General features: G+C 38.6%; 2 protein-coding genes across 7 annotated transcripts in view; one reads left to right on the forward strand and one right to left on the reverse strand.

Moving 5' to 3' along the window:
• Window positions 1-4,521, forward strand: rdh12 (retinol dehydrogenase 12). The gene is made up of 7 exons (XM_043254990.1): window positions 1-145; window positions 1,050-1,168; window positions 1,272-1,427; window positions 1,511-1,615; window positions 2,521-2,730; window positions 2,817-3,006; window positions 4,027-4,521. The coding sequence occupies exons 1-7, from the start codon at window positions 69-71 to the stop codon at window positions 4,127-4,129; spliced, it is 960 nt and encodes a 319-aa protein (XP_043110925.1). The 5' UTR covers window positions 1-68; the 3' UTR covers window positions 4,130-4,521.
• zfyve26 (zinc finger, FYVE domain containing 26) overlaps window positions 4,025-27,919 on the reverse strand; it is a 24,473-nt gene continuing 578 nt past the window's right edge. Inside the window, exons 2-42 of one of the 6 annotated variants that reach the window (XM_043254983.1) lie at window positions 27,630-27,906; window positions 27,426-27,501; window positions 27,246-27,326; window positions 25,336-25,825; window positions 25,014-25,138; window positions 24,654-24,818; window positions 23,794-23,882; window positions 23,469-23,602; window positions 23,202-23,393; window positions 22,239-22,796; window positions 21,624-21,794; window positions 21,394-21,545; window positions 21,042-21,285; window positions 20,330-20,593; window positions 20,151-20,261; window positions 19,870-20,040; window positions 19,414-19,647; window positions 19,211-19,316; window positions 18,308-19,143; window positions 17,450-17,646; window positions 17,001-17,105; window positions 15,919-16,041; window positions 15,486-15,659; window positions 15,150-15,399; window positions 14,957-15,049; window positions 14,674-14,843; window positions 14,394-14,527; window positions 13,425-13,453; window positions 13,135-13,271; window positions 12,814-13,034; window positions 11,702-11,849; window positions 11,253-11,462; window positions 10,929-11,144; window positions 10,341-10,538; window positions 10,067-10,263; window positions 9,682-9,841; window positions 9,292-9,300; window positions 8,206-8,265; window positions 7,949-8,131; window positions 6,234-6,284; window positions 4,025-6,148 (exon numbers count right to left, since the gene is read on the reverse strand). In XM_043254983.1, the coding sequence (XP_043110918.1) occupies window positions 5,945-6,148; window positions 6,234-6,284; window positions 7,949-8,131; window positions 8,206-8,265; window positions 9,292-9,300; window positions 9,682-9,841; window positions 10,067-10,263; window positions 10,341-10,538; window positions 10,929-11,144; window positions 11,253-11,462; window positions 11,702-11,849; window positions 12,814-13,034; window positions 13,135-13,271; window positions 13,425-13,453; window positions 14,394-14,527; window positions 14,674-14,843; window positions 14,957-15,049; window positions 15,150-15,399; window positions 15,486-15,659; window positions 15,919-16,041; window positions 17,001-17,105; window positions 17,450-17,646; window positions 18,308-19,143; window positions 19,211-19,316; window positions 19,414-19,647; window positions 19,870-20,040; window positions 20,151-20,261; window positions 20,330-20,593; window positions 21,042-21,285; window positions 21,394-21,545; window positions 21,624-21,794; window positions 22,239-22,796; window positions 23,202-23,393; window positions 23,469-23,602; window positions 23,794-23,882; window positions 24,654-24,818; window positions 25,014-25,138; window positions 25,336-25,825; window positions 27,246-27,326; window positions 27,426-27,501; window positions 27,630-27,820 (7,659 nt within the window). In that variant the 5' untranslated portion in view covers window positions 27,821-27,906 and the 3' untranslated portion in view covers window positions 4,025-5,944. Of the gene's footprint in view, window positions 6,149-6,233; window positions 6,285-7,948; window positions 8,132-8,205; window positions 8,266-9,291; window positions 9,301-9,681; window positions 9,842-10,066; window positions 10,264-10,340; window positions 10,539-10,928; window positions 11,145-11,252; window positions 11,463-11,701; window positions 11,850-12,813; window positions 13,035-13,134; window positions 13,272-13,424; window positions 13,454-14,393; window positions 14,528-14,673; window positions 14,844-14,956; window positions 15,050-15,149; window positions 15,400-15,485; window positions 15,660-15,918; window positions 16,042-17,000; window positions 17,106-17,449; window positions 17,647-18,307; window positions 19,144-19,210; window positions 19,317-19,413; window positions 19,651-19,869; window positions 20,041-20,150; window positions 20,262-20,329; window positions 20,594-21,041; window positions 21,286-21,393; window positions 21,546-21,623; window positions 21,795-22,238; window positions 22,797-23,201; window positions 23,394-23,468; window positions 23,603-23,793; window positions 23,883-24,653; window positions 24,819-25,013; window positions 25,139-25,335; window positions 25,826-27,245; window positions 27,327-27,425; window positions 27,502-27,629; window positions 27,907-27,919 lie in introns of all 6 variants that reach the window. The other 5 variants (XM_043254982.1, XM_043254981.1, XM_043254986.1 and 2 more) reach the window with 5 other exon arrangements.

Below are 27,919 nucleotides of genomic sequence, written 5' to 3' on the forward strand. Positions count from 1 at the left end.
ATGCGAGTGGGAGGCTGAACACATTCACACCGACAGATACAGACAGGAGCAAAGCAGGCAGTTTCATAATGCTTATGCTCGTGGTTATTACGGCTGGTTTAGGGGTGGTCGCGCTGATTTTAAGGTTGTTTTCTCCTCAAATCAGGTAAGCAATACTGTCATTTTGTCGAGAAAGATTTATGCTATTCAGTCTCATTCATTTTATAAAGACTGCGCCCATGCATACGTTCAGTCAGGCAAGATTCATACACAAAAGCATAATGTGCAGAAGGGATGAAAAAATTATAATGTGAAAGACTACAGAAATCCCAGTCTATGGATGTAAAGAAAGCATTGCAGCCAATGAAGCGCACAGCCCAGAGCAGTAAGAATGACAATTAAAATCTTGTTAAATAGTCAATACTGTTAATCGAACTGAACACGACCTTTAAATAACAGGTTACACGTTATACATATAACACGATTTTATTTATCGAGTGTAAAAGGCGCTCGCCACTATTTTGATGGTTGTCCCGTGGTGGAAACGCCTCCACTTGACATGAGCTGCTCTAGAAAACGACCAATAGAATGGCAGGCTGGGCGGAGTCGCCCCGCCCATCTGCGTTACGGCGCTGCGTCATTGGTCATTGGCTCCAGTGGTTTGGCGAAAGCTTTCTGCGTGGGATGAGTCCCTCGACAGCTAGAAGTGTTGGCTGAATACATATAATCATTGTTTAGGAGTGCCTGTTCTAAAAAAAATAAATAAATCAGTTAAAGTGGATACAATTTTGTTTTTCTATGACTATACTACAATTATATTATATAACTATATATATATATATATATATATATATATATATATATATATATATATATAGTTCTTTATATAGAATAAGAGAGACCTGAACATGAAAAGAACAGATTCATGGATGAGCTGTTACCTAGTTCCTGTTTCAGATACACTGGCTGCCCCAACTAACCAATCAGACAGCCATGAATAAAAGTATACATTTTGTCTGTTTTCAGTCTTTCTGTGATGCTCTTTATAATATGTTTTAATGTTTGTGTAGAAAATATGCAGCAGGAGGAGGGTGTCGATCCACAGCCCGGTTAGATGGAAAAGTTGCTTTGATCACAGGAGCAAACTCGGGAATCGGGAAGGAAACAGCTTTGGATTTGGCCTCTCGAGGTCTGACTCTTCAACGTCTTTACATCTATAGAAATGCCTAGTGAAACATTTTTATTACTGCAGTTTAAATATATGTTAACACTTCAGTCCTGCTTGCTGAAAGGTGCGCGTGTGATCCTGGCGTGTCGTGATGTGGAGAAAGGCGAAGAGGCGGCGACAGAGATCCGTACACGAGTGGGTGGAGCTAAAGTGGAGGTGAGAGAGCTGGACCTGGCTGACATCTGCTCCATCAGAGCCTTTGCTCAGAGATTCCTGCGAGGTATACAGTGCAAACAACAACCAACAACCAAAAGTCTTAGATATTTGAGTTCACACCTCATGACTTTTTTTTTCTTCATTTAGAGGTTGATCACCTGCACATACTCATCAATAATGCTGGTATCATGATGTGTCCTTACATGAAGACAGTCGATGGCTTTGAGATGCATATAGGGGTCAATCATTTGGGTAAGTGTAACTAATACTCAGCTTTATATTAATACATGTCAGCCAACTGGAAAGTGAATTTTCTTCGTCAAAACCTGTCAGGAATGATTTCAGGAAACATTATAGTAAAATTAATTGGCAAAAGTTTGTTTGGAAAGAAAATCAGATATGATAAAAACATAGTTTACATATCTTCTGTAAGTTAAATTTTTACACATTTATTTACTTAAAAGTGTCCCTATTTTATGGGTTATGAAAGTTTCATATTTTTCTTTTGGGAGTTCAAGACAACAGGCTGACAACAGGTCAAAATAACACTTTAATTTCCTTTATAATTAAAAATTATATATATAATTAAAATTAAACTGCTTGGGACTCATTTTAAAAACGACTTGTTTCAATTATTCAAAGTTGACTCTTTCATTTCAGAAACAATAATAATACACAGTACACAAAAATCCATAATAGGGGCACTTTAAAACAGATGTTATGCAGTGTTGTTACTGTTAAAATTAATTTAATTAAATTAAAAAAATAATTATGAAACTACATTTTTTTGTTTATTATAAAGATAAAAGTACACTTGCGTTGTATTCGCAGTATAATTATGGCAGGACAGATTTAAAAACATTCAGTGTTGTTAATGTTAACTAAAAATGTAAAATTGTAAAAATGTTTTCGTTATATGAAGTAAAGTGTAAATAAAATAAAATCTAAATATCGAATTAAACGCCTTGCCAGACAACCGAAATAAAAAAAAAGTTCAAATTGTTTACTAAAACCTGAGCTGAACAAAAAATAAAGCTTATTAAAAATATTTTGTATAAATCTACAAATTAAGTTGAATTCAAAATATAAATAAATACTAATTTAGTGCATGAATACACTAAAATAGGTTTTGACTCACTTCTGCACTTTTCATTCAGGCCACTTTCTGCTCACAAACCTCCTCATTGGTCTGCTAAAGCGTAGCGCTCCTTCGCGAGTCGTGGTGGTGTCTTCACTGGCACATAATTTCGGTTGGATTCGATTCCATGACTTGCACAGCCAGGGCAGCTACAACAGCGGGCTTGCTTACTGCCAGAGCAAGCTTGCTAACGTGCTTTTCACACGCGAGCTAGCGCGCCGGCTCCACGGTGAGTACTGATGTACAAAGAAAACACGAATCTAAAAAAGAAAAGTGGAATCCCAACAGATGCCAGTCTGACTCGTTCCGCATTAGGGTCAAACGTGACAGTGAACTCCGTGCACCCGGGAACGGTGAGGTCCGAGCTGGTGCGTCACTCTACTGCGATGTCGCTGCTGTTCGCCGTCTTCTCCATGTTCCTGAAGACCCCGAAGGAAGGAGCTCAGACGTCTGTCTACTGCGCCGTCGCCGAGGAGATCCAGTCAATCTCAGGCAAACATTTCAGGTAACGTTACAGCACACCTGGCAATTGGTTCGTTTAAAGGGACAGTTCGCCCCAAACTTAATTACTCACCCTCGTTTTATTCCAAACCAGTTAGACCTTCATTCATCTTAGCAACACAAATTAAGATATTTTTGATGAAATCCGGGAACTTTCTGACACAGCTAAAACGTCCCCAGGCACAGAAACAGCTAATATGGCGAGTAAAATAGTCAATCGGACATCAGTGGTTCAACTGTAAATTTTCGAACCTAAGAAAATACTTTTTGAGCGGAAAAAACACTCCAAAATAGCAACTTTATTCAACAATTCGTGTCCTCCTTATCCCATCTGCCCCGGCGTGCCGCCATTTTGGAGAGTAAGTTATCTTGATACGTGGATTAAACCAAAGATAAGTCATATATATATATATATATATATATATATATATATATATATATATATATATATATATATATATATATATACAGTTTTGAAGCTCAGTATGGCTAATTGGTAAAATCTTGCTGTTAGAAAAGTCCTGGTTTTTATAGAAACAGTAAGCATTCCAAGACAAGTGCTAACCTTTTTTAGGCTGAGCAAAAGAAACAACATTTATATCTGGTTGTTGTCAGATTTTGTTGTAAGTTTGGTCAACAGATTTAAAGAATTTTGGACAGGAGCTGCATGTGTATGCTTGAGAGCCATTTCAATGACGCCATTGCCTTGAAGGGACCTTGGTGGAACACGCATATGCTGGTCTTGTTTACACTGAGCCGAGAGAATACGCATGTGTCCTGATACTGTGCTTTGGTTACCACTGACTGTCTGGACCAAAACAAAAACCAAACAACACAGAGGCATTTTTAATTATTTTATATTTTATCTTATTTAGTGCTGCACAGTGTCATACAAGTTTGGAACAACACAAGGATGAGAATACATTCACTATATTCCAAGTCATATAACAGCATTGCCTGTTAAAATCATCATAGTTTCTGGTATCGGTATGTTAATAAACCTCTCTCTGTCTTTCCCACACAGTGATTGTGCCCCTGCTTTCGTGGCTCCTCAGGGACGTAATGAGGAAACGGCACGGAAACTGTGGGATGTAAGCTGTGAATTACTTGGGATTGAGTGGGACTGAAACATTAATTTGACCTGCTTTTTTCTCGTTTTTTTTCCACCCTTCCATATTTTCAGTAATTAGACTTCTTTTGTCTTATTTGGTTTTAATACACTTGTGTACATTTTCTCAATTTCATGCTAGCACAACCAACCTTGTTCTTTCTGACAGTTTTCTTCTATCATGCCCTTGTGACATGCATTAGTTTCTTTTGACTCTAGAACAAATCTGTGAAGAATTTTAAATTCACTGTTTTATTCTGTTTGTATTTTGAACGCTGCTTTAACTCCCATCTCAGTATTGTCACATGAAGCTGCATATTTGAAGTCTTTTATACAGATGTGCTTTTAACTACTGTGGTACATACATGACCAGAGATGAATATTTAAATAAATACAGTAAAAAAAAAAAAAGAATAATTTCTGTATTTTCCTTTCTTTCTTTATTTGCTAAAATATACAAATACACAATCGTTATTAAAACAATTATTTAAAAATTATTCAAAATAAAAAAAAGAAATAGATAATTCATTGTTAGATTGAAGTATTGTTTTGTATAGATAATTATATTTTAATAACTTTTATTTTCTATTTTAATAATTTTAATATCACCCTTTAAGAGACATCTGTTTGTGACTCTAATTGGATTCAGACACAGGTATATCAATTTCTTTGGCAACACTGCTGTAACAGTCTCATTGATTTTAGTACATGCATAGGCCTTGTAAACAAACACAGCTCCTTAAAGGAATTGTCCACCTAAAAATGTTTATTCTGTCATTTACTGAACGTCATGTCATTCCAAACATGTATGACTTGCTTTTGTCTGTAGAACATAAGATTAAAGTCATACAGGTTTGGAATAACATGTACATCAGTAAATGACAATTTTCATTTTTGGGTGAAATAGCCCTTTACAGTATACCTAAAAAGCAGGAAGCACCTCTCCTTTTTAAACTGTGATTACCGTTACACAATAAAACTTACACACATTCACAGAGTTTACAATATGAAACATTACAGGAGGGTCAGAGACAGTTTAATCTGATTAACACACTGTAAATATATACACACACCCTCTCATACACATTCATAAAGAGTGCACATCATTTCAGGGCATTAACTGTAGAACTGTGTTATAGACAAACACGTAAACAACATTTCACTGATACAGTATATTTCAAAAATCGCAACGGTATACTCAGAATCCCTTACTTTCCAATTGTAACTGTTAGTTTAGAGTTACGCAGTATCTAAGTCACTGCATATATTTGTTCTCAGCACTCCCTCGTCCTAATGCCTGTAAATCGCATCCTCCCTTTTAACAATACATTTTGTAGTCCAACCACATCTGATTGCAATCTCTCACCGAAGACCAAAATAAACTGATGCGACACTTAATTTATAGTGGCACCATTGCAAACTTGCCATGAACTCAGATAAGAATTAATTTAATGGCAGACAGAACTTCACTACCATATGACCTTGTTCCATCAGGAGGACATTTAGTCACAGTGATTAGAAGAAAAATCCCTTTTCCTGAGGTAAGAGGAAAGCTCTGTCAAATACTAAAAAACAGAGATGTGAATTTTTTTTTCTGATGGAGACCAGTAGATCGAGAGGCCTTTTTCTCACTTCATCAGATTCTTAGTGGATGAGGTTTGATAGTTGGACTGATCCCAACTTCAGACAGATTGTGAATAGACACGATGTAACAAAAGCGGCACAATGGTGATTCATTTCCTGCATGTAATATCACTCCAGCAAATCAAACCATAGCAGAATCCTTCACTGAGCAACATGGATTAGAGATCACAACAGAAACTGGTAGTGGTTATCAGTTATTGCCTTGTCGTTGCCGTGACGCTCGTTCCTGATGCTCTGAGAGCCACTGGCGGCAGATGTCGTGCATTACAGAGTCACCAGAGCTCTCAGCGGCCCGCATCACATCCTGTACAAATGGTGCAGCCTTCACAAGCTCAAGCTTCACAGCCTGGAGATACGCTGCCCGCAGCTTACTGCACTGAAGATATGCCTTTATCTACAGAGAGAACATGAGAAAGAAACCAGTGTGAATGAGAGCAAAAAAAGTGTGAGGAAAAAAAACAGAAAGTGAGAAACCATACCTTGTTTTCTGGACTCTTAGATTCCAGAATCAGGCCCTCTAGTTCTTTAGCCTAAGCAAAAGAAAAGCAAAATTTATATTTATTTATTATTATTCTTAAATACACACTTTATATACAAACGTTTTTATAGTCTAGATTCATTGCACACAAACTGAAATAAGATATTTTAATTCTAATTGCTACAATTTACAGTTGAGGAAAATTTTTAAATCTTTATCTGAAAAGATCAGTCAACTCCAAAATAGGTTTAATTATGCACTCAATACTAGGTTGGGGCACCTTTTGCATAAATAAATTACTGCTTCAATGTGGCATGGCATGAAAATTATCAGCCTGTGGCACTGCTGAGGTGTTATTGAAGCCCAGGTTGCTTTGATAGTGGCCATCAGCTCATCTGTATTGTTTGGTCGGATGTTACTTCCTTCTAACAATACCTTATAGATCAGGGGTGTCAAACTCAATTCCTGGAGGGCCGGAGCCCTGCAGAGTTTAGATGCAACCCTAATTAAACACACCTGATCCAGCTAATCAAGTACTTCAGACATGCATAGTATATGTGATTTAGCAGGGTTGAATCTAAACTCTGCAGGGCTCCGGCCCTCCAGGAATTGAGTTTGACACCCCTGTTATAGATTATCTGTTGGCTTTAGGTCAGGTGAGTTGGCTGGCCAATCAAGCACGGTAATATTATGGACAGGAAACCATTGTTTGCAAGGTGGGCAAGTGCTAAAGTCTGCTGGAAAATGAAATCAGCATCTCTATAAAGCTTGTCAGCAGATAGTGCTCTAAAATCTTCTGGTAGACACAGCAGCCAGAGCTCTCCAAATACATCACTGACTTCACACTGAAGCAGCTTGGATGCCTCTCTATATCTCTATCTTTTCCTCTAGACTCTGGGACCTTGATTTCAAAAGGAAAAGCCCCAGTCCAGTTCTTTTTCTTTTTGCGTTGTTTCTAGTTCAGGAATGGCTGGTAAAATGTAAAAATGAAAGTGTAGCTCATTTCCTCAAGACGTCTGAACAGGTGACTCTTGACGTGCAGGCTTCTGTCCACTTCTCGTGAAGCAAGTTCTTGAATCGACTTTTCCTGACAATCTTCCCTAGTCTGTGGTCATCCCTGTTCATTGTGAACCTAGTCCTACCACACTTTCTATGAATGTATTTCTATACAGCACTCTGTCAACAGCCTGTCGTCTTCTCGACAACTGTCAAAGTCAGTAGTTCAAAATCGAACTAAACGATAAAAATGAAATATTCGCATTTTTTGACATACTGAGTGAAAAGATACTTTTAAATTTTAAGTTATTACTCGTAACAATCAAAATGTAAAACAAAAATAATAATAATCAGTTTGTGTGCAACGAATTTAGAACATCCACCTCGAGGGAAAAAGGGACACTGCCATTTGTAAACACTATGGGCCTTGCGTTCGGTCTCATCAGTCTCCAGATATTTTTAGCTATACAAAAAGCTTGTTTTGCTGCTTGATATTGAAAATTGGTATTATCTTTAATTATGAAGACTTTCCAGAAGACTTTATAGCGCAAACTGTTTACTGCGCGTTGTTATTCTCCTCGTTATTTACCTATAGCTGCTAAAAAAATCTAAAGCCTCACCCTAAGACTTACTACTGCATTAAGGAAAAAGGTGGATACAAACGTTTGCTTTTTGAATTAAATGACAAAAAAACATTTTTGAGATGCTCATATAACTCACATCAGCTGGACTCTTATCAGCCACTGAAACACAGCTGAGCACAATAGCGTCACAGTCATGTTTAGATGCTGTCCCGGACTCCCCTACACACTTCAGAAGCTGCCGCACAGATGAGTACTGACGCTGCCGGACAAGGCGCTGTCCGACCCGTATGTACACTGCCAGGGCCTCAAGCTGGAAGTCCTGCATCACATTAAAGAAAAAGAGAATCAGAATCAAATGTGAATGAGACAAGGATTCAGTCTGTAACTGCTTACCTGTATAACTCGATATGCAATGCCAAAACCTTCCTCGATGTTCTTGCCTCCCAGCATCACCTGTACAATATGCAGAAAGAGGTTACAGTGTTTGAGAGATGTGTTTTTATTCGTTTCATGTAGATTTCATCTTTAGTCTTGGTTAGATTTATGCCACAATGCACTGTCAACCAGTTTTGACTTTTTATACACACACTACCATTTAAAAATTTGGGCTCAGTTAAGATTTTGAATTGTTTATTTAAACAGAATTATTTTTAATAAAATTGACAGTAAAGAGACAGTAAATAAATTTATATGGTTACAAAAGATATAGCAAAATACTAAAAAAAAATTTCAACACTGATAATCATTAGCATATTGCAATGATTTGTAAACTATCATGTGACACCTGAAAACTGAAGTAATTCTGCTGCTGAAAGTTTTGCCACGAATAAATGAGGAATATATTAGTGCTGTCAAACGATTAATCACATTCAAAATAATGAAAAGTTTCTGATTAAATAATGTGTGAATATATATTTTTTATATAAAGATATATTTTCACAATATATACATTATGTGTGTGCACACACATATATGATGAAAACAAACATTTATTTTGGATGCGATTCATTGTTTGACAGCACTAAAATTAAAAAACTTTTAAAATTGTAATAATAATAATAATAATAATAATAATAATAATTCTGATTATTCTGCATTTTTAATCCAAATAAAAAAAATTAAAAAAAACTTAATAAACCCCAAACCTTTGAATGGTAGTTTACATATTTGGCACAGACTAGATCTAGACTAGATTCATGTAAACAGCAAAAGCACCTGATCTGGGCCACCTTCAAATCTGGTTAGTATATAAAAAAAAAAATCTAATCTGCATTAGCCAATGCATGTAGTGTATATAATGAAATATGATTTTTTTTTTGTTTGTTTGTTTGTTTAGAAAACCTGTAAAGTTAATGCTGTAAACCACATCCATACATATCTTTTTCCACAATATGCATTACTCATACACACTTATGCTTGCGGAATTCAAAACAATCAGCTCACGTAATCAGTCTGAAATCCATTCAGGGAAATACTTACAGTTAAACACTTACAAACATAATATACACACGTAACACAGACCAGAAAAGAGCAGAAATATATTAATTCATTTTAGACATCCATTTGAAATAGCTCATCAAAATATTTCTTACTTCTTTTTTTTAAAAGATATGCAGCATTTCCACTCTCCCCTTACTATAATAAATTCTATCCTATAAATGCAAGACGTCAAAAGCTGTCTTGAATGCACCTAAAAAAATTATGGTGTGGTTACGATTACTATTATACTGTGAGTGTTCACAGGTGAAATCCAGTCATTTTAACAGACCTTTAAACCTTTGACAGACCAGATCCACACCTTTAGAAATATGGAAGGGGACGTGGCAAAAGTACTGTGTTTTTACAGAAGAGCATGTTTTCATAGCTCACCTTGCAGGCCACATCCACCTTCATGGGGCTGTTTCCAAACAGAGTGGGTGGAGCACTGTTCCCAGTGAGGGCAGAGCCTACAGCTGTCCTGGATGGTGAGCTTTCACAGCGATGTAAGAAGCGTGTCACTTCCAACTGCAGCTCAATTGTGTGTATGTGTCTGCAACATTTATGTTTTATAACATTAGAACAGCCCAAAGCCAAAATACAGAGCAATGAAACTCTTATATTCTAATCCAGTGTATGTTATTATACATAATGCAAATAGTAGTACATTACATTAACTACAAGTCGGCATGCAGTTTGCATCTGGCTGTGTTTCAATTCCCTCCAATAAATATAATTTTAAAATCCGTTTGACTAAGAAATTTAAACTGATTAATACCTGGAGACATCAGCGGAGCTCATTTTTTTCCTGAAAGAGGAGCTGTGTGATTTCCTGCGGCTCTGTTGTTCCTGCAGGTACGTTCTCAGGTGCTCTTTGGCTCGGATCAGCCAGCGCTGTTGTTCTCCCAGCTGCAGATATGACTGAGCACCGTGAGAAAAGAAGCGGATACAGGTCATAGCAGCACGAATGTGATCCTACAAGGAAAGGGGATAAAATTACAGCAGCATGCTACAGAGAAAGGAAGAATATGCGCATCTGTGTTTTTAAGCACCATCATGAACTGCTGAAGTTGGTACAGAGAGTGGTAGTGTCCCCTGCGCTGGAGTAACTGACAGGCTGAAAGAAGGTAACGGCCCCAGGTCTCTAGTGTGGGGTCCAGAGTTTCCAACAGACCCTGCAGAGCCCCCAACCGTCCACGCTCAAGACAAGGCTGAAAGATGCCCTCCTGAAACACATCCTCTGAACACTCCTAGAAACAGAAATTTAAAAAAAAAAAGAAACGTTATAAATATAAAAATACATGTTCCTCATACGTTGTATAAAACAAAAAATGTTAATTTTAGTGTTCTGAAAGAAGTATCTAATGTTCACCAAGTCTGCATTTATTTTATTTAAAATACTGTAGAAGTATTTATAATCACTCATTTTATTCCAGTGATGGTGATGCTGAAACTTCAGAAGCCATTAAACTAGGTTTTAGTGTCAAAAGCACTTTCTGATGTATCATCAATGTTAAAAACAGTCTAAACCAGTATATTCTAATAAATAGAAAGTTCAAACAACAGCAATTATTTAAAAAAGGCATTTATAAAATTATACAAAACTATGAGGTGTAAAGTGTTCGGTAACTTCTCAGAACCTTGTTCTGTATGTGGGTGAGCGCATCTCTCAGACAGTCATGGCGCAGGTAAAAGCTGATGAGGCTTAGATGTGTGCCATAAGTAAGAAGGTAAAACAGACACTCCTGATAATAGCCGCACCGCTGAACTCTGCCCTCTGCTCCATCTAGAGGAGCAGAATCAGAGAGAGCCTCCTCCAGTTCACGCAAGGAGGCCAGGATGTCCTCATCCACAGTCTATATAATAAAAAAAAAAAAAGGACAATGAGTGTGACTTTCTCTGGAAAAAGTCAAGAAAAGTCTTGGATCTCATCAAATCAAGTCTGTGTCTGGGTTTAGCATTACCGTGTTGATAGTAGGTTTGACTGTGGACTCGAGGTGCTGAACGATCTCCTGCAGAAGTCTCACTCCATGGTTTAGCTGGTTCCGATCTACTGGTGCTTTTAGACAGCGGGCAAACTTCTCCCTGGCCCCGCTCAGATTCCCAGCCTTTAAAGACGCCATACCCCAGGCCTGCCAAACTCCGCTCGGGTCTAACCCACTCTTAGTCGACACCTGAGCATTATAAACAAAAACTGATTGCAAAAAATACCTGAACCCAAAATCACAGTCACTAGATTTAGAAACAACATACACTTTCATTGTATTAAAAAAAAAAAAAAAAAAAAAAAAAAAGGAGGAGCATGAACACACATAAAATCTCCTTTTGTGCAACAGAAGCAAGAGAATCGTGAATTGAGTAAATGATGACATGACAGTCATTTGAACGATTGAACGTTTACTTTAAATCTCACCTCCACAGCTAGCTGGTAGTGTTCAGCCTCCAAAAGCTGGTTTCGCAGACGTGTCACTGCAGTCATTTCCTGAATATCGTCTAGAGATGGAATGTATTTGTAGTTTGCAGTGACTAAGATCTTCAGCACATCCACCTTACTGATGTAGCTGTGGATGAAGAGCAAATTAAAAACAAGTTTTTCAAAATTTTTGGTGATTTTCTAAACAAAGAATGTTTTCAGAAATATCTAAATCAAATCAATATTTGGTGTTAATAATTTTGCCTTCAAACCAACATCAACTCTCAGGGATTTTGCAAGATTACAGTCAGGTGTATGATCAACCAATTACACCAAACAAGTGCTAATAATCATCAATGTCACACATAGGTTGAGACCCAGTCATGAACTGAAACAGAAACAGCTGTGTAGGAAGATTAAAACTGGGTGAGAAACAGCCAAACTCTGCTACCAAGGTGAGGTTGGGAAAGACAGTTTCATGTCATGGCGAGACTGAGCAGAGCAACAAGACACAATATAGTTATACTGCATCAACAAGGTCTCTCCCAGACAAAGAATTCAAAGCAGTGGTGTTTCAAGATGTGCTGTTCAAGCTCTTTTGAAAAAGCACAAAGAAACAGGCAGGTGATTGGCTCTAAATTTATTCTGCAACCCCAAACATACAGCCAAAAGTCATTAAGAACTATCTTCAGCGTAAAGAAGAACAAAAAGTACTGGAAGTGATGGCATGGCCCCCACAGAGCCCTGATCTTAACATCATCAAGTGTGTCTGGGATTACATGAAGAGACAGAAGGATGTGAGAAAGCCTACGTCTACATAAGACCTGTGGTTAGTTCTCCAAGAGGTTTAGTAAAACCTACCAGCCAAGTTCCTTCAAAAATTGTGTGCAAGTGTACCTAGAAGAATTGCTGCTATTTTGAAGGCAAAGGGTGGTCACAACAAATATTGATTTGATTTAGATTTCCATTTTGTTCATTCACTGCATTTTGTTCAATTATGAAAATAAATGTTTAACACTTCAATTTTTGAAAGCATTCTTCGTTTACAGCATTTTTTCACACCTGCCTAAAATGTTTGCACAGTACTGTATGTAAAGGTATGTGTTTTTCACCTGTCACAGAGTGCCGGCTCATGGGTGCATCCTGCGTTTACAAACATGAGTTTGGCACTGAACAGCAGCTGACGCATCACATCTGTCAACAGACGTGCATCCACTTCAGGATTGGTCAGTTTGCGGGAGAGTGAGCGGCACTGGACAATCAGCTGCTGCCCGCAGGCTGCGTGATCACTGTGTAGCGTCAGTATAGCGACACACAGGGATGCGCTGGGTGCCTTTAATACAAACAGAGAGAAATACGAAGCATAAATGAGACCATATAAAAGAGATGGCATTTAAGCCAATCACAGCTCCATAATGAGTAGAGATTCTCACCTGTTCATAGTAGAACTCGTTCTTCAGCTGCTGGTTCTCTGCTGGGTTTGGACTCAGGCGGTACTGCTTTCGTGGAACCTCAGGCAGACTGAGAACCCCATTTAGGACTCCATCAACAGATGCAGGGCTGCCAGCTACTGAGAAAAGTTTAGTTTACAGTCTTATAATCATCATCTGAGAAAAGGTACCATTTTGCCATTCATTCATACAAATTCAAGAGATTTGTAAATCTCATGAGACGAGAATGAGAAATAGCTTGTGTGTGTGTGACAAAACAAACACATGTTTACCTTCTCCCTGTTCAAGCTCCTCATCTGAACTGCAATAAACACAATATGAAAAATCAAAGTACATAAGATACCTATATTAGGATGAGAAGCATCACATTTTCAACAGTGCTACAACTAGGAATCAATTATATAAAATCCAGATCCTATTCTGATTTCTGTTAATGGTTCACTGAAAGAAATATGCTACTGTTCACAACTTTGAGACAAGTAAGACTTTTTAAGTCTCTTATGTTCAGCAAGTGTGCATTAATTTAATTTCACGCTGCAATAAAGTAATATTTGAATTAAAATAATGTTTATTTTAATATAATTTTAAATTAAATTATTTTTTGTGATGGCAAAGCTGAATTTTAGGCAGTCATTATGTTCCAGCAGTCATTAGTGTAACATGATCTTTCAGAAATTATTCTTATATTCTATTTATTTTTTAATTTAGTTTGCTTAAATTGCTTCAAAAGCTTTTTTCAAATAATGATATCAATTAGATAAATATTTAAAAACAATTCTTGCTTACACAGGCTTCACAATGCCTTTTCAAATGTGACAAATGCTGGTTTGTTTGTGTTTAACACCTTTGCAGCTTCTATTTTTATGGCAGGAAATATTCTGTGAACTATAAAATTAATTATTTAAAAACAAAACTCCAAAACTGGAGTTAACAACTAGCTTAACTTTATTAAAAATATCTTCAGATATGACAAATGCAATCTAATTAATTTGCTTACAAATCACATTTCCTACTTCAAAAAAATCAAAACATTATCAAACAGCTGGAACAGTAACTAAACTAATTCAAGTCTCATAACGTAAGTACACTGATTCACTTAAACAAGTTACTTAGAATCATTAATGTGGGAATCATAGTACTCTTGTACAATCAACTATATTAATAAGTTTAATGACACAAAACCCTTTGACCACTTGCATTCTTATGAAGTATTAAAAAAAGTGTCTGTGCATGTGTCTTACTCCACGTGGAAGAAGTTGTAACACTGGTCACAAACTCTGACAGACTCTTCAGAGCCCTCTACAACCATCTTCCTGCTGGAGCAGGAATGACACACCAGCCTGCCACAGCGTCTGCAGTGGTGCCGTCTGTTGAACTGAGAAAGGGGAAGAGTTACATTAAGACTCAAATTCTTAAAGAGTGGCCAAATACAGAGAAGAGCAGGAAATCACAGCAGGAGCACATCCAATCACATAAGCTTATTCACAGCCCACTTTTACTAATACACTCTGCCTCTCTCACCATGGTGAATCTCTCCCTCTGGCAGACCATACAGATGTGCTGTTTGTGGTCTGGGATCCAGTCCTTGCGGTCAGGGGTTTTCTCCGGAGGGGTGAAAGGTGTGGCCAGCTGCCGGATCCTCTTTGCACTGGGGCGTCTCTCACTAGAGGGTGTATGCATGGGTGTGCTGCCTGAAGAAAGCACATGCAAACTTATAAACTATAAAGTCTTTTTACTCTCTGGGTTGCATGCTAATTAGAGTGCAGCTAAGAAAAACAGTCAGTGATAGAGGCGTGGCTTATACCTGCTGATGGCGGAGGGGTGTGGCTTGGAGAAGAGGAGCCACTCTCCAGGGCTGGACACTGCAGAAATGCATCCTGCAGACTAATGACAGAGTCTAGATGACAGAGAAATAGATTAGTGAAAAGAAGAATTGCAATATAATGATCTTAAACCTCTAATAACAAAAACATTTGTTCTTTACTGTTCCAACTCACCAGAACGTGACCACTCTCTGGGTGCATAAGGAAAATCAAGAGCCTTCCGGGCGTAATCTGCCAGAAGAGCGTCAATGTGTTGGTTAGTGATGCCGGCGTCCTGAGTTGGCAGAAGGCTCCGTAGAGTGCTTATGGCAACAGTAGCCCAGTCAACTTTAAGATTCATCAGCAGCTGTTCTAGCATGAGAAGCGGATCAGACAGCAAGGAAAAATAGTCCTGACGAGATGCTTCCGGCAAAGTGAGCAGAACCTGTGACAGGTAAACACAGTTTATTATTCTGTCACAAGCATTGCAGCTGAATCAGTCTGTTATTTGATTAGGTCAAACACTGTTACCTTGGAGCCAAGGTGAAGGGCATTGATGTGACGCCTTCGAGCTGGGGTCATCTGACTCTGGAAGTGCAGGGTGAGGTAGTCTGAAAGGAAGTGGCAAGCAGCTAGTCCAGGTCTTCGATCCAGGGCTCGCTCACTTACCTCCAAACCCACTGAATCAGAGAGAGCCTCCAAGAGCTACATACAGAGAGACAAACAGAGTCAAATGTTTTTTTTCTTATAGCACTATTCACAATTAGTTTGGAATAAGACTTACAAAGCTGGTCAATATCTATAAAGGGCATATATGGGGCAGTCTTGACCTAATGGTTTAATCTCAGGTCCAGCAGGTGTTGACGGTGGAGAGAGTGATAAACCAGCGCTCTCCACCTTCAATATCATGACTGAGGTGATATTCTTGAGCAAGGCAACAAAACACAAAAATACACACACATACCTGGAAAGCATCTTCTGTGTGATTCTGTTCTAGGAGGTATAGCAGGTGTTCAGTCTGCAGCTGCATTCGAGACTGATCAGAAACTGAATACAGATGCACCCACTGGGTACACAACTCAAACTCCTGAAAACACATAATAATAATAATAATAATAATAATTCTTCATAATATAGGATTTTTTCATTAAAATTGATAAGATGCTTTTTGCTTCATAATTCACTCTGATGATATCTAATTTCCTCTGCTGTGAACAACTGCAGATACAGTGCAGTGTTGCCAAATCAAGGTACCATAACAGGTTTCAGAAATCCGTGACCTCTCTCTCTTCTTTCAAACAGAATAGCTATTACCTGAATTCCCTCTTATGAAGCGTAAACCTCTAAGAAAATCTTAACTTTAGCCAAATATACAGCAGAATTAGAGGTTATAGAAATATGTTACCTCTGTTTCTTTTATTTAAAAATGGCTTTAATATTCCCCAAATTCATTGTGGTGATGTTTCAACTCCTGTCTACACATTTTGGTCTGACATGAACAGCTGCAGATATACAGCAGGGTCACCAAATCTGACAAGACAGATAGCGGACTAACGAAATCTATTACCCCTCTCGATTTTATTACAGAATGGCTTTAATGCTACCCAAATTGACTGGTGGTGTCTGACCTCCCCTGTCTTATATGCTAGAAACAGCAAATTTGACAGGACAGCATTACATATTACCATAGTCTGTTTTCCCTCTGTATTTCACACATAGCTGCTTTTGGACTACTCATATTCACTCTGGTGATGTCTAATTTTCTGTGTTTCATGCTCTAGAAAACATTTTGGTCTGATGTGAACAGCTGCAAAAACACAATTTTAAAAAGAGCTAATTGTCCCCATATTGCTGGCAGTCAGGTCAATTCTACAAAAGAATTCAGCGCCAACTGGACATTTCTGTCACAGTAATGCAGCATCAATACATCCAATTAATTTAATGTATTAGAGGAGACCATGTTCATACTGCAAATTTACAGTAGCTTTACACAAAATTCAGTTGTACTATCCAGTTATTGTTTTTCAAATCTTTCCATAGACTTACCCTGGCCTCCAGCATTAGACTGAATACGGATTCAGGATTCTTTGTAGACTCCTCCCTCAACTCCTGCCACGTCTCCCATGGCAATGGTGGCTGCAAACTCAGCATCTAAATGACAAAATTATATCAACAGTCAGCCATTACAATATGGACATTACAGTTTATATTTGCACAAATGCTAGCTCTGATTGTAATCCAAAAACAGCAGTAATTTCAGCCTCTGTGTGGAGCTTATAAAAACAGACAGGAGATAACATGGTACTACAGCTGATGTTTTGAATACTTACTGGCATGTTTATGCACAATAAAGAGTCTCAACAAAGATATTATTTAAATTATAGGAACACAGTAATACATGGGTAAAAATACAAGCATATAGCAAAATAGAAAATTCCTTTGCCAATCTAATACTGATACAGTAAATGAGTAGAGCATTGCTGTGTCAGACTGACCTGCTGGTACATGTCCAGCTCATGTTTTCTCTGCTGAAGCTGCTCTCGGAGTGGATCCTGAGTGCTTTGGTCACTGAGACAGAATTCCAGCAGCTCTAAACACTGTTGTAAAGGCCAGCGGTCCAAGCCCTGCAGAACCACACGTCCACGCAGCTCCCAGTCCCTTACGCGAAACAACTGCTCCGCACTGCTGCATTCTTAACAAAGATACATACACAAAGATATCTGTCAAACATCCTTTTTTATGGTCTTGTCAAGGACTGTCTGAACTGATTATTTACAATAAATTTGGGGGGAATTGTCCCATACATTAATAAACTTTGTCAAGGATTTTTAAAAATATTTAGATACTGCAAATGAATACATGAAATCAATTGATTAAAATTAATTCTCTGTCCGAACAAGTATTAGCTATAAATTAAAATTTTTAAATACAACAGATGACCTGTGAAATAGTCATTTCCTTTGGTGACATATGTTCTTCAATCTTTTAGTCTCCATTCCTTGCCACAGTTGCATCTTAATATCCAATAAACAACTGAGTTTCCTCCTTGTGCATTTTTGTTTTTAATAATTTTACTTGGATGTACATCGCAGTACGTAGAAAACAACAGGAAAAAGAAGAAAAGCTCTGTTGCCATTCCCATTTAATTGCAACTTAACTTGAAAGTGAACAAAGATAATAGTCATACAGAGAATAAAGATATTTGGCTGTTACTAATCACTAAACTAAGTACAAAAATAGAATAGAATAGAATAGAATGGGTCTTTTTCCTTAAAACTGAACGCTTCCAAGATATGTAAAATTTGTCAGTAAATGCAAGAGTAAAATCTGTACTAGAAACAGGTAAATCTTACCCTGAAGTGCAGTACATGCCAGTAGTTTGTCCCGGAGTGCCCCCTCCTGACTGCAGGGTTGTGCATACAGCTCTAGGAGCTCTAGGGCTCTGTTCAGATCACCCATGTTTAGTGCTTGCTGAAAAGCCTCGGCAGCCATTGCTTGTCCCACATTACTCTGCAAGCCAGAAAACAACATTCCCACCACAGGCTTCCCACAGAGAGCTGCCCCAAGACCCTCATCTTCTTCCAATGAGACCCCTAAAACTGGCTCAGCCATGGTCCGTAAGTACATTCTCAGGATAGGGAAGTTTTTAAGCAGCAATTCCCCTTCCTTTGAGATCTGGTCTCCATCCAAAACCACTTCTTTACGTCCAGATCCACGGAAATAGCCTGACCAGCCAGAGGAGGCTGCTCGGGTCACACCACCCCGACTGGCACTGAGGCAAGCCAGGGCGGCAACGAGGGGTGAACGAGACTTCAGGAAAGAGAGTGCAGATGGAGTGAGAAGAAAAGAAGAAGGGGGGCATGAAGATGGGGAAGGTGGAGAGGTGGAGAGATTGGTGGATGTAGCAGAAATTTCCTCTACAGAGACCTCAGACTCAGAACTGGGCTCAGAGGTTGTGGCAGGGTCAGAGAGGTCAAGGGACGGGGCGCACTCCTGAGCGTACTGCTGGAGAATTGAGGCAATGCTGGCTGGGCAGAACACCCCACTGCTGAGCCCTGCAATCCTCGGTTGCCCCTGAGAAAAGGTTGCAGACCTAGAATCCCAGAGAGGGAGAGCTTCACAGCAGCGCTGAACTACAACCTGTTGCACACTCAAGCGCAACCGCTCCTGCTGCAGGAGAGAAAGAACCCTGCAAAAGAGATACATATGACTTGTAAATATTTGTACATTTGTAAAATGCAGCGATCCTTATTTACCTGTCAGGTGACACCTGTCTGTCAAACAGTAGGAGCGAGAGAAGCTGGGTCGGTGACTGAAGCAACAGTAATAGAGGATTTCCGAGTTTCACTTCTGTGGACTGATCTAAGGTCAGATCAAAAATATCAGACTTAGAACTATTAATACCTTAAAGATTTCAGTCAACAGAATTAGCACTAAAATGGCATGTCTGTAGTCTTACCTTCTGACCATAGACTGCGCACCAGTACTGAAGCCAACACATTGACATAATCAAGGAAATTGCGTATGTAATCTGGCCTGCCAGGGGCACTGTCAGGCTCAAACGGGCAGAGCTGGTCTAAATATTGTAGGAGCTGTTTCATAGCAGTTCGCACAGGGTGGGAATCGAGTTCAGACTGCTTAAGACCAGCCTGTTCAGTCAGCGCTGTCAGGAGAGAGCTTCCCATCAGACCATCTACTACAGGAGAATAAAAAAGTGAAAATGAATAAGATAAATTCGATTTCAAATAGGTCAGGCGATGGAAAAGCTTGGAATGAATTTGATATAATATGACATGTTATTGCATCAAGTTATTGCATATAGCGTATATATAAAGACTATTACCATATACTATCACCATATTTAGAGCCAAAGAGTTTCAGCACAAAGATAATGCCAAATTCACTTTGCTAATACCTGAGGTGTTGGTGGCAGAGGTCAGGGTTTGAAATGTGACCTCTAGGCGCTGATTCAGGTTTAGACGGGAGGCAATACTCTCTTCTGTTAATGTTGAATGACAAGACAGCAACACTTCCTGGGCACTACAGCCAAAGGGGCTGTAGACAGCATTCTCCTCTCCATTACAGTCTAGAGTAGAAAGATGTTAAAATAAAGAGGTTATGTAAAATTAAACATAAAACAAACAACAATAAAACAAATATAAGTGAGCACCCAGCCATTTAAAAAAATAGCCTTACTTGTTCCTTTGCTGGTGGAGGTTCTATTAAGGATCTTGCTGATTTGTTGGAGAACTGAGGGGAAGCCTCTAATACCGCTGGTGTGAGGAACCTTTGGATCTACTCGCATACCTGTGATAGGCAAAATAGGTCAAGACTAATAAAGAGTGCCTAAATAAAGTTGCTTGATGCAGACCCACCTCTTGCTTCCAAAAAGCTGCTGAGTCTTCTTTCAGCAGTCTCAAGCAGTTGCCTTGAAGTTTTCCACAGTGTGCACTGACAGCAGGAGAGGTCAAAGGCTGCCATAGCTGCAGGGCTCAACTCTTCCAGCAGAGGTTGCACAAGGTCTGGGGAGTCTACAGAGCGCTGAGAGAGCCAGTAATTGTCCTCTAGACAAGGTATCGGCCGGCTTGAGGTACTGAGTAAACGTTCAGCCACATCAGAGATAGAATAAAAGGCCATACCTAAAAAAAAAAGAAAGACAGCTGTAGACATTAGGTAGATATCAAAAATTCACAAAAATGTGACCAACTTTTTTCTGTTATGGGTTAGCCTTAAATAATTATACCACAATTATAAAATCCAATACTTTCTTACAAATTTTGTGGCATGTTTTACTCTCTCATAAAATATGATGTGAATTTTATAGCACTTTTACAACAAAGACAATTCTGATGTTCCTCTGAGCCAGGTCAGAACTATTTGTTAAATTCTAAGCTAAAAAAAAAAAAAAAAAAAAAAAAGAAAGATACCATATTTTTCTATATGCAATGTCCAATGTTTTTCTTTTAAACTCTGCATCATCAAATCTTTTTTTTTTTTAGCAAAACGGTTCATTTTAATCAGGGCTATGTTTAGTGCTTCATTAAAACAATCCAAATCCTCTTTAGATAAAATGTATTTGTTCAATACCTGCAGCTGCGGCGCTCCCAATGCTTTTAAGTGTTAATCTGCTGCTGCTGCCCATTCTGGCCCTAACCGCTGGAGCAACACCCAATGTGATCAGACCCTCCGAAGATGAGGTTGATGAAGGAAGTGACTGACTCTCTATCTTCTGCTCCACTTGACCCAGTTCAGCCAGGACCTCCCGGTACCGGTCCATAAAGACCAGTTCACCTGCACACTCAGAGCTCTCCAAGCCATACATCGCAATAACCTAATAAAGACACACACGATTCCTTTTAGACCTGCTAATATGCTCTAACTTTAAATGGTAGAAAGGAGTAGTAATATTTCAACATACAAAAATAACACCATATCTCACCTGCTGGGCCTCTATGTAGTTGCCTTTGCGTATGCAGGCGATGAGGAGAGACTCAGGCGGGGAAAGCATTGCAGGAACCAGCCAGCTGTGGGGTCCACCACACGGACACACTTCACTACCGTGGCAAACAGCCCCAGCACACACTCCACCATCTGCAAGCACAAGCATTGATCAATGTAAGTGTTTAGCCAGGATGTGAAAAGGAAGTTTTAACAGGTGCGTGAACTGACCTGAGGTGCTGGTGCTGACCTCCCCGTTCTGTCGTTCAGATGAGGCGTGACGTTCAGAGCGGTGCCGATGGTTTCTTCTCTTCCTCCGAACACCTGAGTTGCTGCTGCCACTGCCCTGGCGTTTCAGAGGAAGTGCTGGACTGGGGAGTGGAGATGGGAGGTACAAGCCATCTATAAACAAACACACACATACATTAATGCAGTGTTTACGGTTTAAAAAGTTGGGGTTAATATGATTTTAGTTTTTTGGTGCTCAGTAATGCTGCGTATATTTGATCAAAATTGTTAATTACTATTATCCTTATTACTACACTTTAAAATAACTATTTTCTATTTTAATATCTTTCAGAATATCATTTATTCCTGCAATGGAAAAGCTGAATTATCAATAGCCATTACTGCTGTATTCAGTGTCACATGATCCTTTAGAAATCATTTTTTATACTGATTGGCGGCTTAAGATTTTTTCACACCATCTGTAAACTACCCTTATATCTATTAGAAATACCTTTATTGTCACTTTTGATTAATTTAATGTACCATAAACATTTGAACAGTAGTATATGTATTACACTCTTGCTTTATAAATAATCAACACTACATCACATTTCTCACCATTCCCATTGCCTTGGTTACTAGTAACAATCTGCAATCTCCACTGTGCTTCTGCAGTGTATTTCGACAACCTCTGTAACCTGGAGCTGAATGTTTCCGCTGTAACAGAACATCCTAGACTCTCTGCCAACTCTGTATCGGCCGCAAGTGCCCTGCCATCCTCCTGCCCAACTCCACACACACCCTCCAAGCCCTCCTTCACCAGCCGCAGAATTCCTTCCATTACACTCAAATCAACAAGAAACCCCCGACACCCTGATGTCAGGTGGCCCAGCTCAGGGTTCATCTGATCAGAATCTCTACTTTGGATCTCTTCTTTCAATTCCTCCATCATTTCAACTTCTTTTTCAGCACTGTTTAATTTCATTTTCTCTACATTTGTGTCCGGTTGGGTTTCTGTGCCAGTGCTGATCTGATCTGATTGTGGGCTAAAGTCAGAGTCAGAAAGGAAGAGGAGGGAGAAAATGTTCTCCAAGAGTTCCAAACGGAATAATGCTGGAACAGCTTCCAGGTACAGCTGACATTCTGATAGACAGTGCTGGAATAGATCAGAGCACCCTAGGAAGAGTAAAATGAAAGGTAAAATATGTTAGCACATTTATTTAAACTTTGACATAAATATTTAAAGGAGAAGTTACAAGAAGTTGTAAAGAGGGGTACCATTCTACAGGGATATACAAAAAGGTAATTACTAAATTCATGGCACAACTATGGCATTTAGCAAATTATCAAAACCATAAAAAAAACATAATGCCATAGTAACCTTTTTGTTACTGCATTACAAAAAGGTTAAAAATAAATAATATAACAAAAATCAAAAATAAATTATACACAACAAATAAAGTACTGGGATACACCTATTCAATCATTATTTTCCACATTTTAGATTAACAAAATCGTCAAACTATGAAATAGGAATGGGAAAACTAGATGTTTTATTATCAAGATCAGCAGCTCTGTCACCTTCGGTTGGCTCCTCCCCCTGACCCGCCTCTGTCTGCAGTTGATGCAGTGGCTCACAGTCCAGGCAGCCGGTGTGCATGTGCGCATTCACACAGATGGCATAGAGGGCATACTTCATGGCACAGAAGCCTCGAAACAGAGTGATGTTCCGCTGGACAGAGCTGCTGGGTGAATCCACTAATGAAGGATCTCCTACAAACATAGAATAAAGATTTATAGTTTCGACAGATCTGTGCGAATTCAAATATACCCCCCTGTGTCCCATACCAGTTCTTTGCAGCAGTTCCAGAACTCTGTGCTCCTCGTATTTGGCAAGGGGCGTCAGGGAGTGCAGCACGTACAGGGCAGAGTGATGGTCCAGCATGTGTAAGTGACTCAGCAAGGAATCATGGGATATCCCTCTGAACACGTATGCATAACAGTGAATAAACAAACATATGTTACTATTTAAAAATCTGGGATTAGTAAGATTTTTTTTAGTTTGTGAAGGGTGAACTAAATTTATCAAAAGTGACATTTATACTGTTACAAAATTAAAAATCAAAGAATCTTGGAAAAAAACAAACTAACATACAACAGTTTTTAAACTCACGGGTTGTTCTGGTCACACCATTCCAGCACACCAAGTTGAGAGGACAGAGTGCAAGCTAACTCACTCAATACTGAATCATTTGTCTGGGGCTACAGAGAGAAAGAAGAAAACTCAATCATTCATATACATTCACTCATAAACACACATTATATATATATATATATATATATATATATATATATATATATATATATATATATATATATATATATATATATATATATATATATATATATATATATATATATATGTACACACACATATACACATATATATACATACACACACAAACATATATACTTTTCTTCAGAATGTAATCTACTATAACTAAGTAAGGCGTACACCTTATGAGTATTGCATAAGTATAAATGCTCAAGTCACGATCACACCTTAGCTGGAGGGGGATTTTTGAAGTAAATATTGACTTCAAAAATTAGCCTGCTCACACTGAACATTAAGTGTACTGAACATGTGTGGCCCCTATTAGACAAGATCATCTCAAATCATTAGGTTTATTATATAAATTTTTTTAGGAATTTAAACTCTTTAAAGGCTATTATTTACAAACACAAAAATAGCTAAATCAACCTTGCCATTTCCAGACTATCGATCAATTGTGATTTTTTGACAATGTTATGTTGACTAAGTACTGGGTTGATACAATGAATGCTTTGTTGGTGTTTATTGTATAGTTGGATATAGGCCAACATTTCAGTGCAACTATACTTAAACTATTATCATTTAATCAACCCCTAAGCACCTAAACTACAAAAAAGAAATCTGTCTTGGTGGGTCATTCTTGAACAGCTGCAAGAGGGGGATGAGATTTTGTACTGACAGTCATATATTTGACCACTGACCTGTTGATAATGTAGGACTCTTAAAAGGGTTTTGGCAGAATCCAGACTTTGACAATGCATCCAGCCCAACAACAAGAAAAGGCGAGACAAAGGCTGAAACTCAGACTGCAATAGTGTTTCCAGTTTGGCAAACTCCTCCCGCTTTATGAGATCTAAACCAGTAAGCTGCGAACAACAAGGATGCATTGCTGCAATCATAAAACTAAAGGAAAAATTTGGGCATTCATCTATACAGTTGTTGTTTTTAAATAAATGAAACTTAATTAACTTTGACTACCTTTAAGCCAAATTAACGAGAAATACAAATTTTACACATCCACTTATTTCTAGGCCTGTGTTCGCCTGACTGGGTGCACCTACCAAAACCTGCTCGAGAAAGTGCTTTCCAGTGCTTAAACACTCAAAGTAAATGGTTTTCCACACCAAACGCTTGTCACCGTGACAGCACAATCCAAGCATGACCTTTTCCAGATCAGGCAAGTCATCTAGAAGGAAATAAAGATGAGTTTTTGACAAGCAACAAAAAACAAAATGGTGTGACAACTGAACATGGCTTGGGAAGGAACTATGACTACATGAGCAGAAGTGTGAAAAGTCAAAATAGAGGACTTGTAACACATCAGAAACAACCACCTTCACTTCCTTAAAACAGAACACATCACAGCCAATTTAACTGACTCACCCTGTGTATGTGGAGACTCTCTCAGCAGTTTCTCTTTGAGCAGTCTGAGTGCTGTGGAGCTGTACGACATCAAAAGAGTCTGGCCCCGCGGCCTCAGCAGACATCCCAGAATTCTCTCCTCTGTCATGGGCCCTTCTCTAGCCGACCACAAACCCTTCCACAGGGTCTCTAGGTGAGCATTTGACCTCTCTGGCCCCCATGGTGCTAAAGCCAGCGCTGAACACACCTCCTCCACCCATTTCTCATTCCTCTCGTCCACAGGTACGTTCACTCTTTCAGTGAGGTGCTGGATGAAGACGTCCTGTAAGGCGTGGTTTCTGGAGTGGCCTGAGTTCTGAAGGAAGCTGATGAGAGAGTGGCAGAGCCGGGGCTGCTGGCAGGTTAAAAGAGAACGGAGGCAGGAGACAACAGCAGCACTCAGTGGAGGGGTGGGTTCAACTGGAATCTTTCCCTTTACTTCCTCAGAGTACAGGAAGGCTTCATGCAGCTCCTATGGAAGATACAAAGCAACATAAAGATGGCATAAAACACAAATTGTGATCATTGTTTCTTCCATACTGTGATGTATAGCTGAGTGAAATATAAAATATAAAGAAAAAAGGTGAGCCTAGATTTTGTAGAACTGATTGGATCGTTGGATTGCTATCATTTGTTAATTGCTGTGATTGTTTACAGAGAAGAGATGAAAAGGCAGCACATTAATGTTTTGAAAAAAAAAGGAATTTAAAGTTTATATATTATAAAAAATTAAAAAAATTACTTTTAGCGACCATGTATAAATCTTTTAGGCCATCAAAGAGATTGTATACATCTCGGTAAAGTAACAGAAGTTTCCAAAAAGCATACAAGCTTACATTTACTTTTTTTTCAAAGGCAAAATTATTTCTATAGGATTCCATGCAAGATTTCACAAATATTTGTTGAACAGACACTGACCACACTGAAAACTGCTTGGTTATAGATTAACTTCTGTGCAAGTTGCACTTCATGTAACACATGACAATAGACCTTGTTTTTCTCAAACACTTAAAAAGATTTGACTTGAGAAGCTGATTGAACTGAAAGTAAACCCCTTTTGTATCAAATGCTTTTATTCATTTTTAACAAATCGTACACACAACAAGTTAGGGTCAATAACTATTACTGACATGGGAGCACCACAGGGCTATGTTAGCTCAACTATTCTGTTAATGTTATAGAACAATAAATTTGGTTCAATTCAAAAATGTATTTATTTTTTTTATAACATTTTTGGATGATGCAGTAATATTGAGCTTACTGCACAAGAATATTACTCCTTCGCATTTCTTGGAAGTTAAAAGATTAGTATGTTGGTGTGATGATAATTCTTTGATTTTATATTAAATAAAGACTGTTGAACTGATCAACTGACTGTTGAACTGTTGACCCTAGATCTGTGAGGGATCATACTCCTTTAATAATTAATGGAAAGTTTATTGAACAGGTTTCATCGCACAAATATCCGGGTGTTTACATAGACAATTTGTTATGTCGGTCTTCTGACATCAACAGCCTGTGTTCTAGACTGCAGTAGAGGCTAGATTTTTTTCACAAATTAAAGATATTTGGAGTAAATAAATAAAAAAAAAAAAATTCTATTATAAATTATTTAACAGAAGTACAAAAATTAAATGTTGGATACTGTAGCTTGTACTATATATATATATATATATATATATATATATATATATATATATATATATATATATATATATGTATGCCAATCATGCACAACAGCAGCTGATACAGTAGAACATTATCAGAGTACAAAGCAAAGGAAATGATCTGAGGTTTGTCAATAAAAAGTCATATAGTTGTTTCAACACTGTCAGCACTATCTTACTTTATACGCTACACACTTGGACTCAAAATACAGTAGTTTATCATACCTTAAGCACAGACAATGACACGTCTCCAAGTTCTTCTAGAAGCAACATGAACTCCAGCTCCCTCTTGACAGGCCCGCTCACCTACAGAAAAGTTAACCATAATCTGCATCAAGCAAAGGATGACGAAGGCTTCCTACTCAAAGAGTGAATTAAAAATTATATCCAGCACTAAATGCACACCTTTATTTTAGTCTGTTTTTCCACAACTTGAAGCCAATACCAGGCCAGTCTGTGAGGGCTTCCCACTGTTTCCCACCTAGGGGTGAACAAAAGAAAGACACGTTTCCTAAAATATCTTAACTTACACATTATTGGTTTCGGCATTGGTTCGTTTATGTCTTCAATGCGCATTCTTGTAGTTCATTCTTGCCAAGGGTCACTCACCTGAGCCGGTATGGGTTGGTAACGATGGCTTTAATGATGTTGTGCGGGCCGTGGGGATCATCTCCGCTCGCATGGCTGAGCTGACCCACGCAGGCAGCAGCGACCTCCCACTCACCGCGCGCCAAACACCGCGTGAAGAATCCGAAGAGCTCGCGTCTGGAGGTCTCTTCTTCGCGGCCAAACGGATGCATGACAGACACTCCGCTTTCGATTCAACAGTATTTTGAGGTCCACGGAAAGATTACTGGCCTCAGATGTGCTATGAAGTATGCCATATCTAAATTAGATAA

This window comes from Puntigrus tetrazona, chromosome 13, assembly GCF_018831695.1.
Source record: "Puntigrus tetrazona isolate hp1 chromosome 13, ASM1883169v1, whole genome shotgun sequence".
NCBI lineage: Eukaryota > Metazoa > Chordata > Actinopteri > Cypriniformes > Cyprinidae > Puntigrus > Puntigrus tetrazona.

Excerpts from the sequence above, each read along its gene's own strand:
- rdh12 (XM_043254990.1), top strand. The coding sequence starts at position 69 with ATGCTTATGCTCGTGGTTATTACGGCTGGTTTAGGGGTGGTCGCGCTG. Across the intron at positions 1,169-1,271 it reads TTTGGATTTGGCCTCTCGAG|GTGCGCGTGTGATCCTGGCG; the intron begins GTCTGACTCTTC and ends GCTTGCTGAAAG. Across the intron at positions 3,007-4,026 it reads ATCTCAGGCAAACATTTCAG|TGATTGTGCCCCTGCTTTCG; the intron begins GTAACGTTACAG and ends TTTCCCACACAG.